At 37.7% G+C, this 13,489-nt stretch overlaps 1 protein-coding gene across 1 annotated transcript; it reads right to left on the bottom strand.

Moving 5' to 3' along the window:
• Positions 1-11,874: 11,874 nt before the first annotated feature.
• Positions 11,875-13,224, bottom strand: LOC126852140 (uncharacterized protein F54H12.2-like). Its single transcript, XM_050596626.1, has 2 exons — positions 12,327-13,224; positions 11,875-12,137 (listed from the first exon to the last, which is right to left on the bottom strand). Exons 1-2 carry the CDS (start codon positions 13,222-13,224, stop codon positions 11,875-11,877), a joined length of 1,161 nt encoding a protein of 386 aa, XP_050452583.1.
• Between the last annotated feature and the right edge of the window lie 265 nt (positions 13,225-13,489).

The raw sequence follows: 13,489 nt of genomic DNA, 5'->3' as shown, positions 1-13,489 counted from the left end.
TATACATTCATATATGTCGCATGTATGCGCATTCGATGTACATACATGAAATGTACAAGACGTATATTCTATGTATATTGCAGCTTTTATCTCGAATAAATATACATATCACATATATCCATACGATATTCTACGAATGTCCTATAAATGTATTTACGTTTCTGTATATTCTATGTATGTACATGACAAATACATGTTATTTTTTTCACATTACAGACACTCTATGTATATACATAGAATATCCAATGTTTACTGGGATTCAGAACGCATAAAATATACGCAAGACACGAAATATATTAAACTATTTAAATCATCTCAGATCAAATTTATTCCATCGATATTATCCGATTTTTCTTATTTCAACAGGGGAGCGAAAGGGAGTATCATATACTGCACGATATCTCCTGATTTTTTTTTCAGCAAGGAGGCAGAAGGGCGATATCATATATCACACGAGATCTTCATCTTTTACTAGTCATTATTTTGGCGGTTTGTCATTATTATAACATCTCTTTTTCCATCTTTTTACATCTTGTGTCGATTTTCATTCGCATTATTTTTTGTCTCTTTTTTTTTTCTTTCCTTCTAAATCCTATGCTTATAAAGCTAATTAGAGCGTGGAACATTATAGGTAGAGCAAATCCGCTAGTATTCTAATGCCACCAACCAATCTCCCTTTCCGGATATGCCTCTGGCGCTTGTAATATCATTTGTTTTGACCATAGTGCTTTGCTAACTATTCATATTTATCAATGAAATTAAACAACAAAAAAATTACGCACCAATAACCTCAATTCTTATTTGCCAATTTCCTTACCTAGTATTGTTTTCTCTTTTCTATGTAGCTTGTGCTCGTTTGTTTCACTTTTTCTATAAACGTCTCTCTCTTTATTTCTTTTCTATATCACAAACTCTATGCCACTTCTCTGTCGCGTTTTCTATACGTAATTGCTCATTGTACAATTCCCACTACACACACTACATCTGCTACATCTACTACACTTTCCGACTGATTGACATCGCATCAAATGCGATTGGAAATATACATTGAAAATATAATTTAATTATGCAACATGGGCTCAGCAAAATTAATAACATCAGAATTCTTCAAAATCGAAAAACAACTATGAATATTATTATCTTTTGGAGTTTTTGTGTTGCTAACAAAGCCTATGTCGCAAACAAATCTCGAAAACAATTTCAATGGTTGAGCGTTCGATATACGGCATCAACGCGCACGAGGCCGTACACTGATGACGTATAGGCCACCGATTTATCACTTGCGCGACTTTCGCGCCAGAATCCACTCAAATTGCGCGTGGCGGCCAATGAGACTCGGCGCCTTTTCAGAAATTTGAAAAGATCGAAGTGGATTAAAACTATTGGCGGCGAGCAACAAAAGAAATCGTTGTCCCAAAAATATATAAAGGCCCGCTCTCGAGGGCACACTCGCTAAACATGCGCAGAGTAACCACTTAGATACACCGCTTTATTAGACAAACCGCTTTTCAAATCAAGTGAAAAAACTTTCTGATATACATATTGCCAATGATTTCTCGTTGATTTTCTTAGACATCACTTTATTGTTTATCAATATCTCCATGGCAATAGACAGTGTCTCTGCCAGATGGAATTACATTTCCATAAATTAATTGTTCAATATCAAAAATTGAATTTATTACAGCCGTGAGGTTTATACTAAATTCGACCTATTTCACCTTTAACGGAATGACCTATCAACAAACATTTATAGCATTTATGGGTTCTCTCCTTTCACCTATTATCGCGGATATAATTTTACAAGATTTGGAAAATAGAGCTTTGAATTTGTTGAATTATATCCCCCGTTTTTATGAGATATCAATGACATCGCTCTAGCAGCACTTTCTGCCTCTCTTGATCATACCTTGAACATATTTAACTCCTTCCATCCTCGGTTACAGTACACAATGGAGATAGGTGAAGAAAACGGACTCAATTTTTTAGATGTCATTATTATTTCAATCGATAATCAATTGATCTTTGATTGGTACCATAAACCAATCTTTTAGGGGAGATATCTACATTTCCATTCTATTAATCACCCGTGTCAGAAAAGAGGGACTGCGATAAGTTTAGTTGACAGAACAATTTTGCTATCACATCCGAGTTTCCACAAGGAAAACTTAGAATTCGTAGTTAAAATTCTACTGAATAACGGTTACTCTCTAAATTTCAATGTCTTGCAAGAACGCCTCAAATTTCTCTTCCACAAGAATAAATCCACGTACGATAACACAAAACAGACTGACGCTCCAGAGAAGGTTTCTTTTTTTATAATCCCGTACGTTCAGATTCTTCAAGAACATTACCGGAGACAGACGAGACATGAATGTCAAATTAGCATATCGCAGTCTGAAAAATAAAAAAAAATAAATTAAACAAATTCATTAAAGCGCATAAAGACGCACGTCCACAATCCGCTCACAAAAATATTGTCTATAAAATTAATTCTGACAATTGCGATGCGTCGTATATAGGGCAGACAAAAAGATAGTTACAAACTAGAATTTTTGAAAATAGGAATCATATTCGTAGAAACACAAATAGCCATTCCGTTATAACTGACCATAGAATTACCTATAATCATGACTTTAACTGGGACAATGTCGAGATTTTGGATAGAGAACCACATCTACATAAAAGATTAATTTCCGAAGTTTTACATATTAAAAGACAAAGAAACAGTTTAAATCTGCACACTGAATGTCTTCCAGAAATGTATTTAACGATACTAATAATAATTACTTGCGTGACATGATCAATTGTATTATCGCTCAAATTATACACATTCGATATCACCGCCTCGTCTAATTTAACAATAATTCTTTTTAAGCTCTTTTAATATTATCATTTTTATTTTTTAGTTTTATTAATTTTTTTAGTTGTAACGGTCGGATTTTCCCGAGCGCTGTTTCGGGATAGCTCGGCCGGGATCAGGGCTCGGAAAGGTATAGCAAGTATCGTACGATGGGTGTCAAATAAATAATATGTTTATTGATGTCAGATAGCGGGGTACAACTGTGTAAGGGTGTATAAATGTGCGTGAATGAAAACGTATGAATGAGCGTGTATAACAGTGTATGAGTTGCGAGTATATAAGGTATGAGAGCGCAGGTATAAACTGTGTATCGGATGTGTGTATGTAACATACAAGAGTGTGTGTATAAACGGTGTATCGGATGCGTATATGTAATAGATGAGTGCGGGTATAAACGGTGTATCGGATGCGTATATGTAATCGACGTAGTGCGAGTATAAACGTTTGTGTAGGCAATGTATGAATGTGCGGGACGCGCGAGGGCGTCTCCGTGCGTTAGACGGAAATGCGGATGCACAGCGGTGGTGCGATTCGGTGCCGAATGCGCTTGAGTGCACGTGATAAGGGCACTCGTAAACGGCGCGGTCGTATGCGGCCGATCAGGCGCGTGCGAGTATCGATACCTGACGTCGACGGGTGGTAGCACCTGTCGTATAGGTAATCGTAATGGCGCGCGGTGATGCCTACGCGAGGGGCGGGGGCCTCGCGTCTTGGCGAATCGCGCGCCAAATTCGGTGCGTAGGGCGGTCTCACGGCCCTACGCGCGCGGATTCTGTCGCCGTAACAATGGCGAGTCTAGTTCGAATTTTATCGGCGCGAGATACCTCGCGATATTCGTTCTGGAATTTCCGGAATGGATTGCAGCGGAACAGGAATGTCCGGCAGACGGGAATATCCGTCGGTGGCGGGTAATTTCCCACCGCTTGACTTTGTGCCGGACGATCGGTGTGCTGGTAGGAACGCTTGTTTTATGTCAAGATGCTGGGAAAGCCCAGCAGAGGCGGGGTACTCCCAACCTCTATCTTGCAAGTAAGCGGATAGGTTTCTGGTATGCTCCGAGCGTCTTGCCGACTTCAGAGCAGATTCTATCTTTTTAGCCGGTGGAGCGCCTTTTTATACCCGGCGTTGGCGGTATCGCGTCGGCGCGATAATTGTTTATCCAACAATTCGGTTGAGTCCGACCGCGGCTCGGGAAGTTTCGGAAACGGTCGGAGCGGTTTCCCGAGCGCGCAAGTCGAGCTCCGGTACGATGTGCCGACCCGGGTGTAAAATGTAAATACATAACAACATATTTATTTTCGCTCACCGCTTTTAAAATATAATAGGGCGCGTAGCGCCTTCGCTCAAATGGTCCCTTGACTGATGGGCGTGGGACGGCGGTTGGCCCGCGGCGTCCGGCGGGTGGACGGCCGCGTAACGATGTTCGTATCGTTACATAGTTTATTCATTAGTTTTATTTATTTTTACTATTTTTTATTTTATTTTCTTAGATGATATATAGATGATATTTCACGTTATTTATTTAATTAATTTAATTGCTTTAATTTATTTTTATTTATTTTTCTTTGTAATTTGATTTTTATTGCGATATTGGACGATGCATTAGTTTTATTTATTTTTATTGTCAGAAATGTTATCGTTTTATAAATCTGATTTTAATGTTACCACTGGTTTTTATTATAAATTACCACTGGTTTTCGTATAGTTTTTATTATTTAATTGACAATATTTCCTTTTTATCATATATGACTTTAGTTCTAATTTACAAGTTATAATTTATTTTATTTTATTGTATTTTTGACTTTACCGTTTTTAAAATTTCCGTTTCTAAAATTTTTTTTGTGTTTTTAGTTGTACCGATCATTTGTTACTTGACCTTATGTGACAACTGACGAATGCTAGTGATATTTAGTTTGTCTCAATCACAATATATTGTAATCACATAATATTGTTTAAATTCCTCTTAAATTTTGTTTCGATTTTTATAATATTCGTCACTTTACGGTCAGAAAGCGATTAGTCAAGTTCTATCCACTCATACTGGTTGATCACTAAACGCAATGTTCGCCGAAAATCCGCGGACCAGTAAGTTAACTTTATACTTATTCACGCGCTCTTTCACACTGTCCATTTAATCGCTCCGATTATTCACAGGCATTAACAGAAAACTGACACATCAAACTTTAATTCAATTGGCCTACGTTTTCTTTTTTCGAAAAACCGCACGTTACCTTAACAAAAATGCGATTTTTTATATTGACACATTCAACACATATCCGGTGTTTAGTTTAATTTATATTTATATTTTTTATTTAATTTTGTCATTTTTGTACTGATGAAGACCAAAAAAAAGGGTCGAAACGTCCGCCTGATTTATGATTAATAATAAGATTTTTAATAAATGATTATGTGCTCTTAAAACTGCGCCGGGCTCTTATTGCCATTTTACATTACATTTTATTTTTAATATTGGAGCCTCACTTACATAATTTCAATTAATTAAAGACATTTAAACTAAATGTGAATGCTAAATTCTTTCTCGTTGTGTTCAGTCTGTATCGTAATGTTTCGTCGCGCTTAAAATCGCGTCGCTCTCGAACACCAACTCTATCTATAGCTCCATTCTCTATTATTTTTGTAACTCTTTTTTCTCTTAATCCATGCATTTTCTTGTTCTTCTCCCTCTTTCCTCTCTTCTTTCTTTTCTTTCTTTTCTCACTCACTCTTTTCCATCTTGCACTTTTTTCTTCTCTTACTCATTCTATTTGCTCTTCCTTTCCAATTCCCAATTCTTCTCTCCTAAAAGTTTTTCTATTCACATTTACAATTTTTCATTACTCAAGCTCGCAACTAAAAATAGAAGTCCCATTTGTCTACTTAAAATTTTATTCTAGTTAAAAAATTAGTACATTGAAATAAGAAATTAATAAAATATACAGAAAATCGGTTTTTTAATTAAAATTATATTTAAATAGGATTGTAACTTTTATGTATTGTAACTTATGTAAGAAGAACAAAAAAAGAAAAAAGTTAAAGAAATTGGATTTGCATTCTAGTAATTTAAATGCCTGCTTTCAACAGAAAGTTGAAAGCAGGCATTTAAATTACTAGACTATCTTCAGATTCATGTAAACTAATAGGATGAGTATATGTATCTCTGGGACTAGAAATTTTCATTTTTAAATTAATTTTTTTCTAATTAAAGATATTTTTAATTTAAAAAATAAATAAGAACAAAAATATTGTTATCAATAATATTTGAAATCTTAATAAACAAATGAGTATTCAATTAAATAAATAAATAAAGTTCTCGTTTTAATGTTTTAACCATTGATTACTAGATGAAAAAAAAAGAAAAAAAATATACATACATTGCATAAAAAAGTATCTGTCTTTCAGAGTATTACAAAGAGTCCTGAGTAAACGATAACCGTTTATACTTTTAATCAATTATTTCCATTAAGAAAATATAAGAGAAAAGGTAAAGCGTTTGCGCATGCTATGAAGATTTGCCCATGTGTAACGCGTAGTCAATCCGGATTGAGAGTGTATCTTGCGATCTAGCGATCTCGCCTGCTGGAATTGCTTATTAATTCGCAATGCCCAAGATGGCTAGTAATTATCGTTCGTTGAGCAGTTTGAAACTGAGAATCTATTGCTCATTAGATATGTAACATTATATAATTTAGAAATGAGGGAGAGAGACAAAAAGAAAAAGAGACAGAAAGAAGGGAAAAAAGAGAAAAGAAAGGAAGAACAAAAAAGTAAATTTTTTTTGAAATTTCTTCTTTGAATGTTCTGATTGATTCCGATCGAGGACATTTCAAAACTCGGACACCATGTTTTCTCCATTTGTATAAAATTCTCACTTGCATTTTGTGAATGAACGACAAAAAATTAAATGGCGGGGAACGAAAAGTGCAATTTTAAATTATATTTATGTTTCAAATTTTTGATTGTAACGAAATAAATAAGTATTACATTCATAATTGAATTTAACTTTTTTCCTTCAGCTACATTCAGTGCATTCTAGAAATAGATAATTCTGAAACTCTCAAGTGTTTCTCAGCTGTTTTATCCTCATGTATCTTTTGTTTCCCTTTAAAATAGCTTTTAAATGTAACCTTTAAAATGAAAAAAATAAAAAGTTGATTATTTTGTTTTATATATTTTTAGATGATTACAGCACGATCAAATTTGAAATGCCGAAAGATGGTATCGTGAAAATGAATTACATTGAACGGATGCGTAAAAAGGAGAAATGTCATCGTCTTTTCTGGTTTGTTTAGTCATTATCAATTTTAATCATTCGATATTCATAATCTTCTTAAATAATATATGCATATTATTATGATCTTATATCAAAATACTGTGTTACTCATTCTAATATTGAATTAAGCCTTCAGTTAAATTTTGAAAAAATGAATAAATTGTGAGCGCAAATTGTGTGTTTTCTCTTTACAAAAAATTAATAAAATACACAAAATTATATCAGAGTAGTATAGGGGCAACTATAGCGAGACAGGAATGTCCCCCCTTTTCCCCCTTGGCGCCAGCCCCCCGCTGTGATCCCTTCCCCCCCTGTCCCCCTGGGCAGGTACCTGAGAAAAAAAGAGTGGGGACTCGTGGACGTCCACGAGGCGATTTTTTAATTTTAAAATTTTTTTAAGAGTGGGGGGAGTCGTGGACGTGCACGAGGCAGTTTTTTTATTTTTTATTTTTTCCTGGGCTGGAAATACTCGGGCTGGAACCTGGGTCTTCTGCTTTTCTGGTCGGGGTCCTAGTGCGTTGGGCTAACTGAAATCTTACAAGAGTGAGAGTTAGATGGGGCATTTAAGCGAAGAGTAGGTCTCTCCGGCCCGGCGACCGAGCGCTCCGATTGGATTGTCCTATAGTTGCCGGCTGTTTGATTGGTTCCGACGAGCTGGAAAAACGAGAGAGAAAATAGAGTGAGAGAGAGAGAAAGTGGACAAGATGTCCGAGGTGTCAGAAGCCGGTAAAATATCGACCGCCGAAGACAGCAGAGATGTCCCATTGCATTCCCCTCCTCCTCCTCCTCCTTCTCCCCCCAGCCCTGTGGAAAATCGAAAAATATCGCATGACATACGGTATCTCTCGCCTTCGAGCGTCCTTACGGAAAAACTTCGAACTGCAGCGAGCGCGTCGCCCGCGTCTCTCCTTCTTGCTGAAAAAAGAAAAATCACCTAGTGCGGAATTATCAGTTATCAAGACATACAAACGTAATACGAAGCGTTCATGATCGGACATGATTGTCCGCGCCGGTCGAGTCATGCAACGCAGGTAGACGCGATGTCGTCATCGGAGGCGATACGCTATCGGAGATTGAAAGAGCTATGGCGCCGCAGAGTCTAGGAAGGAAAGAAGGAAGGAGAGAAAAGGAAAAATTGAACGTTTTCAGGTAATATTTAAAATTAATATTTTAACATTTACATTAAATTTAACATTTTTATTTACGCTACAGAAATGTTTTGTACAATTTTCTTACATTTAAATATAATATTTATAACATTTACAAAAAGATGTTAACTCTTAATGGATGGAAAATATGGGAATTCGTTTTTTTTCAATTATTTAGCTGCATATTTTTCCCACTCTTTTCCTTATATTTCAGTATATAAGTAAGGCGAGAAAACGCGGAACTTTATTCATTTGAGTTTGCTCGAAATCTTCATTTCGGCTTCGGTACAAGTATTCGTCGTTGTTGTGACCAGTGTTCAACTAGTTCTCGGTAAAAAAGTGATAAAAATGGCCGCCGCAAAAAAAGTATCCAGTGAACGGAAAAAGCTAACCGATTTTGTTAAATCTACTCACGTTTGTGATATTAACAAATCGGGCCTCAAGACCGACTTCGATAGAAGAAACGATCAGCGATATTTATTATTATCGACGACGTACGGGCTTAACGCATCGTATACTAAGAAGATTCACGTGGGATTGCAGGCGACGAGTGAAAATTGCTTTGTACCGATTGTAAAATTAACAGGCAATTATGCAGATGGAATATGTCTCGACACCGACACCTGGCAGCAATTTCAAATCAGCATGGAGCAGATGAAGCAGTATTTGTGCGAGAATCAAAAATCCAAACCAAGTCCGATTATTATCAACAATATTTCCATCGGCTTCACAACCGCTTACGGAACAAGGGCAGTGATAGTGAGTTATAAGGAAAATGCGGGACAACCGGCGAATAATAACGAGACGGAGGAGCAGCCCCGTTGAAGAAGCAAAAACGTACAGCGTCGCCATTGTGATGCAGAAAACTACTTTTGTCGGCCTGGAAGATATCGCAAGATGTGTGGACGCTCATTTGGCACGGTTAATTCCCATTACCGACACCGTCAACGCGTGCTCCAAATACCTGATTAACGAAGTAGAATTAAAACTACCCTCGTCTTACGTAGATTGTGAAATTATAAAACTTACAATTAGAGGTAATTTTGAAGAAATCGAGCGCGATGTACGAACACAAATAAATAATTTACCATTTTTAGACGTATATTTTAATATTGTATTCGAAGAATTGCTTTCGCTAGGTTTTAATGAAATTGTACGTATAATTTTACTAAAGCGCAATTGTTAGTTTTATAAAAAAAAAAATTTTATTTTCAATAAATAGAATGTTTTAACCTTAAAAAACTTAAATATATTTTCTTTTACCCTACTTCTTTCCTATTAATCACCTCTCCCTCTTCCTCCCTCTTCTTTACTATTAACATAAAAAATTTTATCGCCTAGTAATATTGCGCGATAGCCGCGCGTTAGACGAACATCTTATTTTTAGCATAAGCATGCATAGAGCACCGCGTACAAGCTCGTAAGCAGCGGTGCTCAAAAAACGCTGACGCGAGCTCACCTCCGCGAATACGCTTACTCGCGTCGATTCCGCGGCTGCTTATCAGCTAATTGGCCGCGGTACTTTTCGCTCGTTCGCCGACCGGAAACGCTAGCGCGAGCATGCGGCCGCCGCGGTGGGCCCCCGGAGCGCGGATAAGCTTATTATTCCTCGCATACACGAGCAATATTAAAGCAATATTCGAATGTACATATTTTTTACGTAACATTAAGTATCATCGGCTACTTGAAAAAATCAAACTATTTAAGTATAAATCTCACATTTATTTTTATAATTATTTTACATATAATTAAAATATGACACTACTGTATTTTTTATAACATTACAATTTGAATTACATTCTTAAACGTAACAGCGCATAGTATACAATGTTTCATTTGTTTCTTTTTTTGCAAAGAAAAATTTTACGAAATAACTGTACAATTAAACGATCGTTATGTTCGCAATCTTCGGTAAAAAGACTAAGAAATCGATTAAGATCATAACCATTGCACATATAATATAAAAATACGCAACTATAGTGTCCGCATGTTTGCGAAAAAATTCCTTGCAATTGTCGAGTATTCCAGTGATGAATAATGGAGTTTCGGCGGAGACGAAGGAGAAATCCAGGGTGCAAGGGGGGTATTCCGTAGCTGTCAAAGTAGGTGGCTGTGCCATGCTCATCGAGGAAGAAGGCGACCCAATGTTCTCCAGGTCGATTGTGCTCGTCTGTATTAGCGACGATAGCTGTCGACCGTGTCCACACCCTCGGGACTCTGTCGGCTGGATAAACTCCCGCGTGTCTGGCATTGATGTGTCGTAATGCTTGTAAAATTTCGCGTGAGTTCATTTTTTTGATTCGACGGCAAGCGTACGAGTGGTATTATATATTCGATAACTTCAGTATTTACCTCTTTCGGTTTCTCGTTTTGATCATCTTGTATCGTCGAGTCTTCAATGCCTGCTTGCACGGAGATCGTAGTTGTTTCGATTTTGTTCTTGTCCATCATCGACGATAATTCAAATTTTTCTTCTTCTTCTTCTTCTTCCTTTTTTTCTTCTTTAATCGGGCTCAAAAAATTTTCTTTTTTCTCTATTTCGCTATTTGACAGCGTTTTAATATTTTCATTTATGATATAAGAAATATCATTTGCATTACTGATTTCCTCGTTTTTGTCATAGGATGTTTCACATTTATCCGGAGTGTGGTAAGTTGGAGTACTATTGTTCCTAATGCCGTCGACAAAATTATTTTGCTCGAGTATCCAGCATTTTAATTTGTTCGCGTTGCGTAATGCACAATGAAAGATTCCGAATTTTCGAAATCCGTGATAACCACAATATCGTCCTCGTCCTTCTCTCGACGTTAGATTTTTAAATGCAGGGGAAATATCTTCCAAATTATATATCTCTCTGGAGAGTAAATTTCTCAAATAGATTGCTTTTTCACATCCTCTGACATAAATATAGCGGGCATGTCTTGTTATTTCGCGTAGATGCGTTGTAAAATATTTCGGATTAGCTTCGCCGTCGAACCATTCAATACCATGATAATTTCGCGTGAGCCAATTATTTTGTCGTCTTACATTTTCCGGTAATTCGACAAACGAATGCGGTGGCATCATAATCCAATGTCCGACAATTGGCGCGTCAACGGCGACAACGGCAACTTCTTTAGGGATAAATTTCTCGCGAGCATCACGGAAACCCTGTATGTCGACGATTATATCCATAATGCGAAAACCTGTGTGCTCTGGAGTTAGTTTTAAACTCTTCGCGAAGCGTCGATACTCGTGTCTCGAATGAAACTGAAATCTTTTTTACCGTACTGCATGTTTTTTGATACGTAGCACGCTGATGTTTGCGATTTTGATCGTTTATGGTGGAGGGGGAAAATTGGGAGACAATTTTTTGAGTATTACGTTATAGAGAACGACGGAAATCTAACCGGCAAAATCGACAATGACTTGCCGGGATGAGTCAATTTCTATGACATTATCAAACTCTGCGTAAATAATACAGTTAACGGTCTCGGTGAGCGCCTTGTTTTTTGATACGTAGCACGCTGATGTTTGCGATTTTGATCGTTTGTGGTGGAGAGGGGAAAATTGGGAGAAAATTTTTTGAGTATTACGTTATAGAGAACGACGGAAATCTAACCGGCAAAATCGACAATGACTTGCCGGGATGAGTCAATTTCTATGACATTATCAAACTCTGCGTAAATAATACAGTTAACGGTCTCGGTGAGCGCCTTCTTAAATCGTACTTCTAATCGTAAACTACCATGTTTCACAAGATTCCAATGTCCTGCATAATTAGCCGATAAGTCGGGCGTAAGATCAAAAGCGAATAGCGTATAGCCCTTTGAATAATCATCTCTGCTTATAGAATTTCCTTCATTCAAAAAATGAATACCTGTTCCCGTGAAGAGCGTTTGATAAGCCTCGACGTAAAGCGATTCTTCTGTCGAGAAAGAGGGTTGTAACGGTCTACTGGGAATTTGCATGCCGTCGACGTACAGCGAGAAGAAATTTATGCCGTAATTTTTGAAATTAAACGGATTTAATTTTCTATCGCCGTTAAATGCTTTATTATTGACAAAACCGACTATTATTCTTTTCGGAAGTTGACCAAGTATTACATTATCTAACGATTCGCCCACAACACCGCTATGGATCGTGAATGTTTTAACCTCGACCCTCGTGAGCGGATATTTGGCCGTAACTTTACTCAGCATTCTTGCATGTGCGAGCAATAATCCGGCGCTTATCTTCGCTCTTCTCACTAGCAGACTCGCATCCAGTATATGAATTTTCGACGACGCACCGTTACTATCCATAAGACAGAACGAATCTTTCGAACGAACGAGCCTCAAACGTACTTCTACACCGTTAATTAAAAATTTGTCCTGATTGAAAACATCACAATGGAGATGTCCTATAAGATCTAGAGCCCGTCCTCCTCGTATGTAATGAGCGCGTCTCACGAGAGCGGAATTTGCCGTTTTTGATTCCACCGGTTCGTCCATTCGTCCGGGAGTATCCGCGTCCCATAGACATGAGGTTAGATGGGAAGTTTTTGCCGGTGAAGAATAATTTAACAACGCCTCGATGTAGGCGCGGTACGCGTAAGCGTTGTTTGGCGGCGATACGAGCTTTTGATTGAAATACACGTCGATCTGATTGAAGATGGAATGAAGTAAATGATTTACGGGGCCTACATTGTCCGTCGTTGCGCTGCCGCCTACTCCCGTAACGTGTCCTGTGGAATCGCCTGACGTTTCTACGCGTACGCGAAGACTCAGCATGGTGTGCGTGAGATCTAAATATTCTTCTCCGTGACCGGGAATGACGAATTCTATCGGCGAGTCGTCCGAGAGCGAAGTCACGGGTTTGTAATGAATCCATTGTGAACTCTCGATACTAGTTTGCGTGGGTGGTAAGGAGAAGAGGTCGAGTTCACTCTTTAAACACTCGCTCGAATGCGTATGAAGAAAGGACATGTCTTTTAATTAGCGTAAATTTTACTTTCTCGTCGCTGTAATTTCCGCTTTCAAAGATTATATTTATACGAGCGTTTAAGAAAATATGTCGGATACGGTGCGCTTTTTACCGATTTTTCGGCGTTTCGTGGATGTCTTAAGCCTTTTCACTGCTTTTTTCCTCCCCCTCCTCTTATTGCCCGATGACCGCGTATTGGTTTTTTTCTTTCCGCGAGTCTTGATCTTCGACGAATTTTTCTTATACGTCCCGCGACGTTTACGCGAT

Source organism: Cataglyphis hispanica, chromosome 9 (genome assembly GCF_021464435.1).
Source record: "Cataglyphis hispanica isolate Lineage 1 chromosome 9, ULB_Chis1_1.0, whole genome shotgun sequence".
NCBI lineage: Eukaryota > Metazoa > Arthropoda > Insecta > Hymenoptera > Formicidae > Cataglyphis > Cataglyphis hispanica.
The sequence above is the reverse complement of the archived record's forward strand: the minus strand, read 5'-3'. Positions and strand labels throughout refer to the sequence as shown.

Coding starts and splice junctions, on each gene's coding strand:
- LOC126852140 (XM_050596626.1), bottom strand. CDS start 13,224: ATGTCCTTTCTTCATACGCATTCGAGCGAGTGTTTAAAGAGTGAACTC. Junction 12,138..12,326: donor TCCGAAAAGAATAATAGTCG/GTTTTGTCAATA, acceptor TCACGGGAACAG/GTATTCATTTTTTGAATGAA.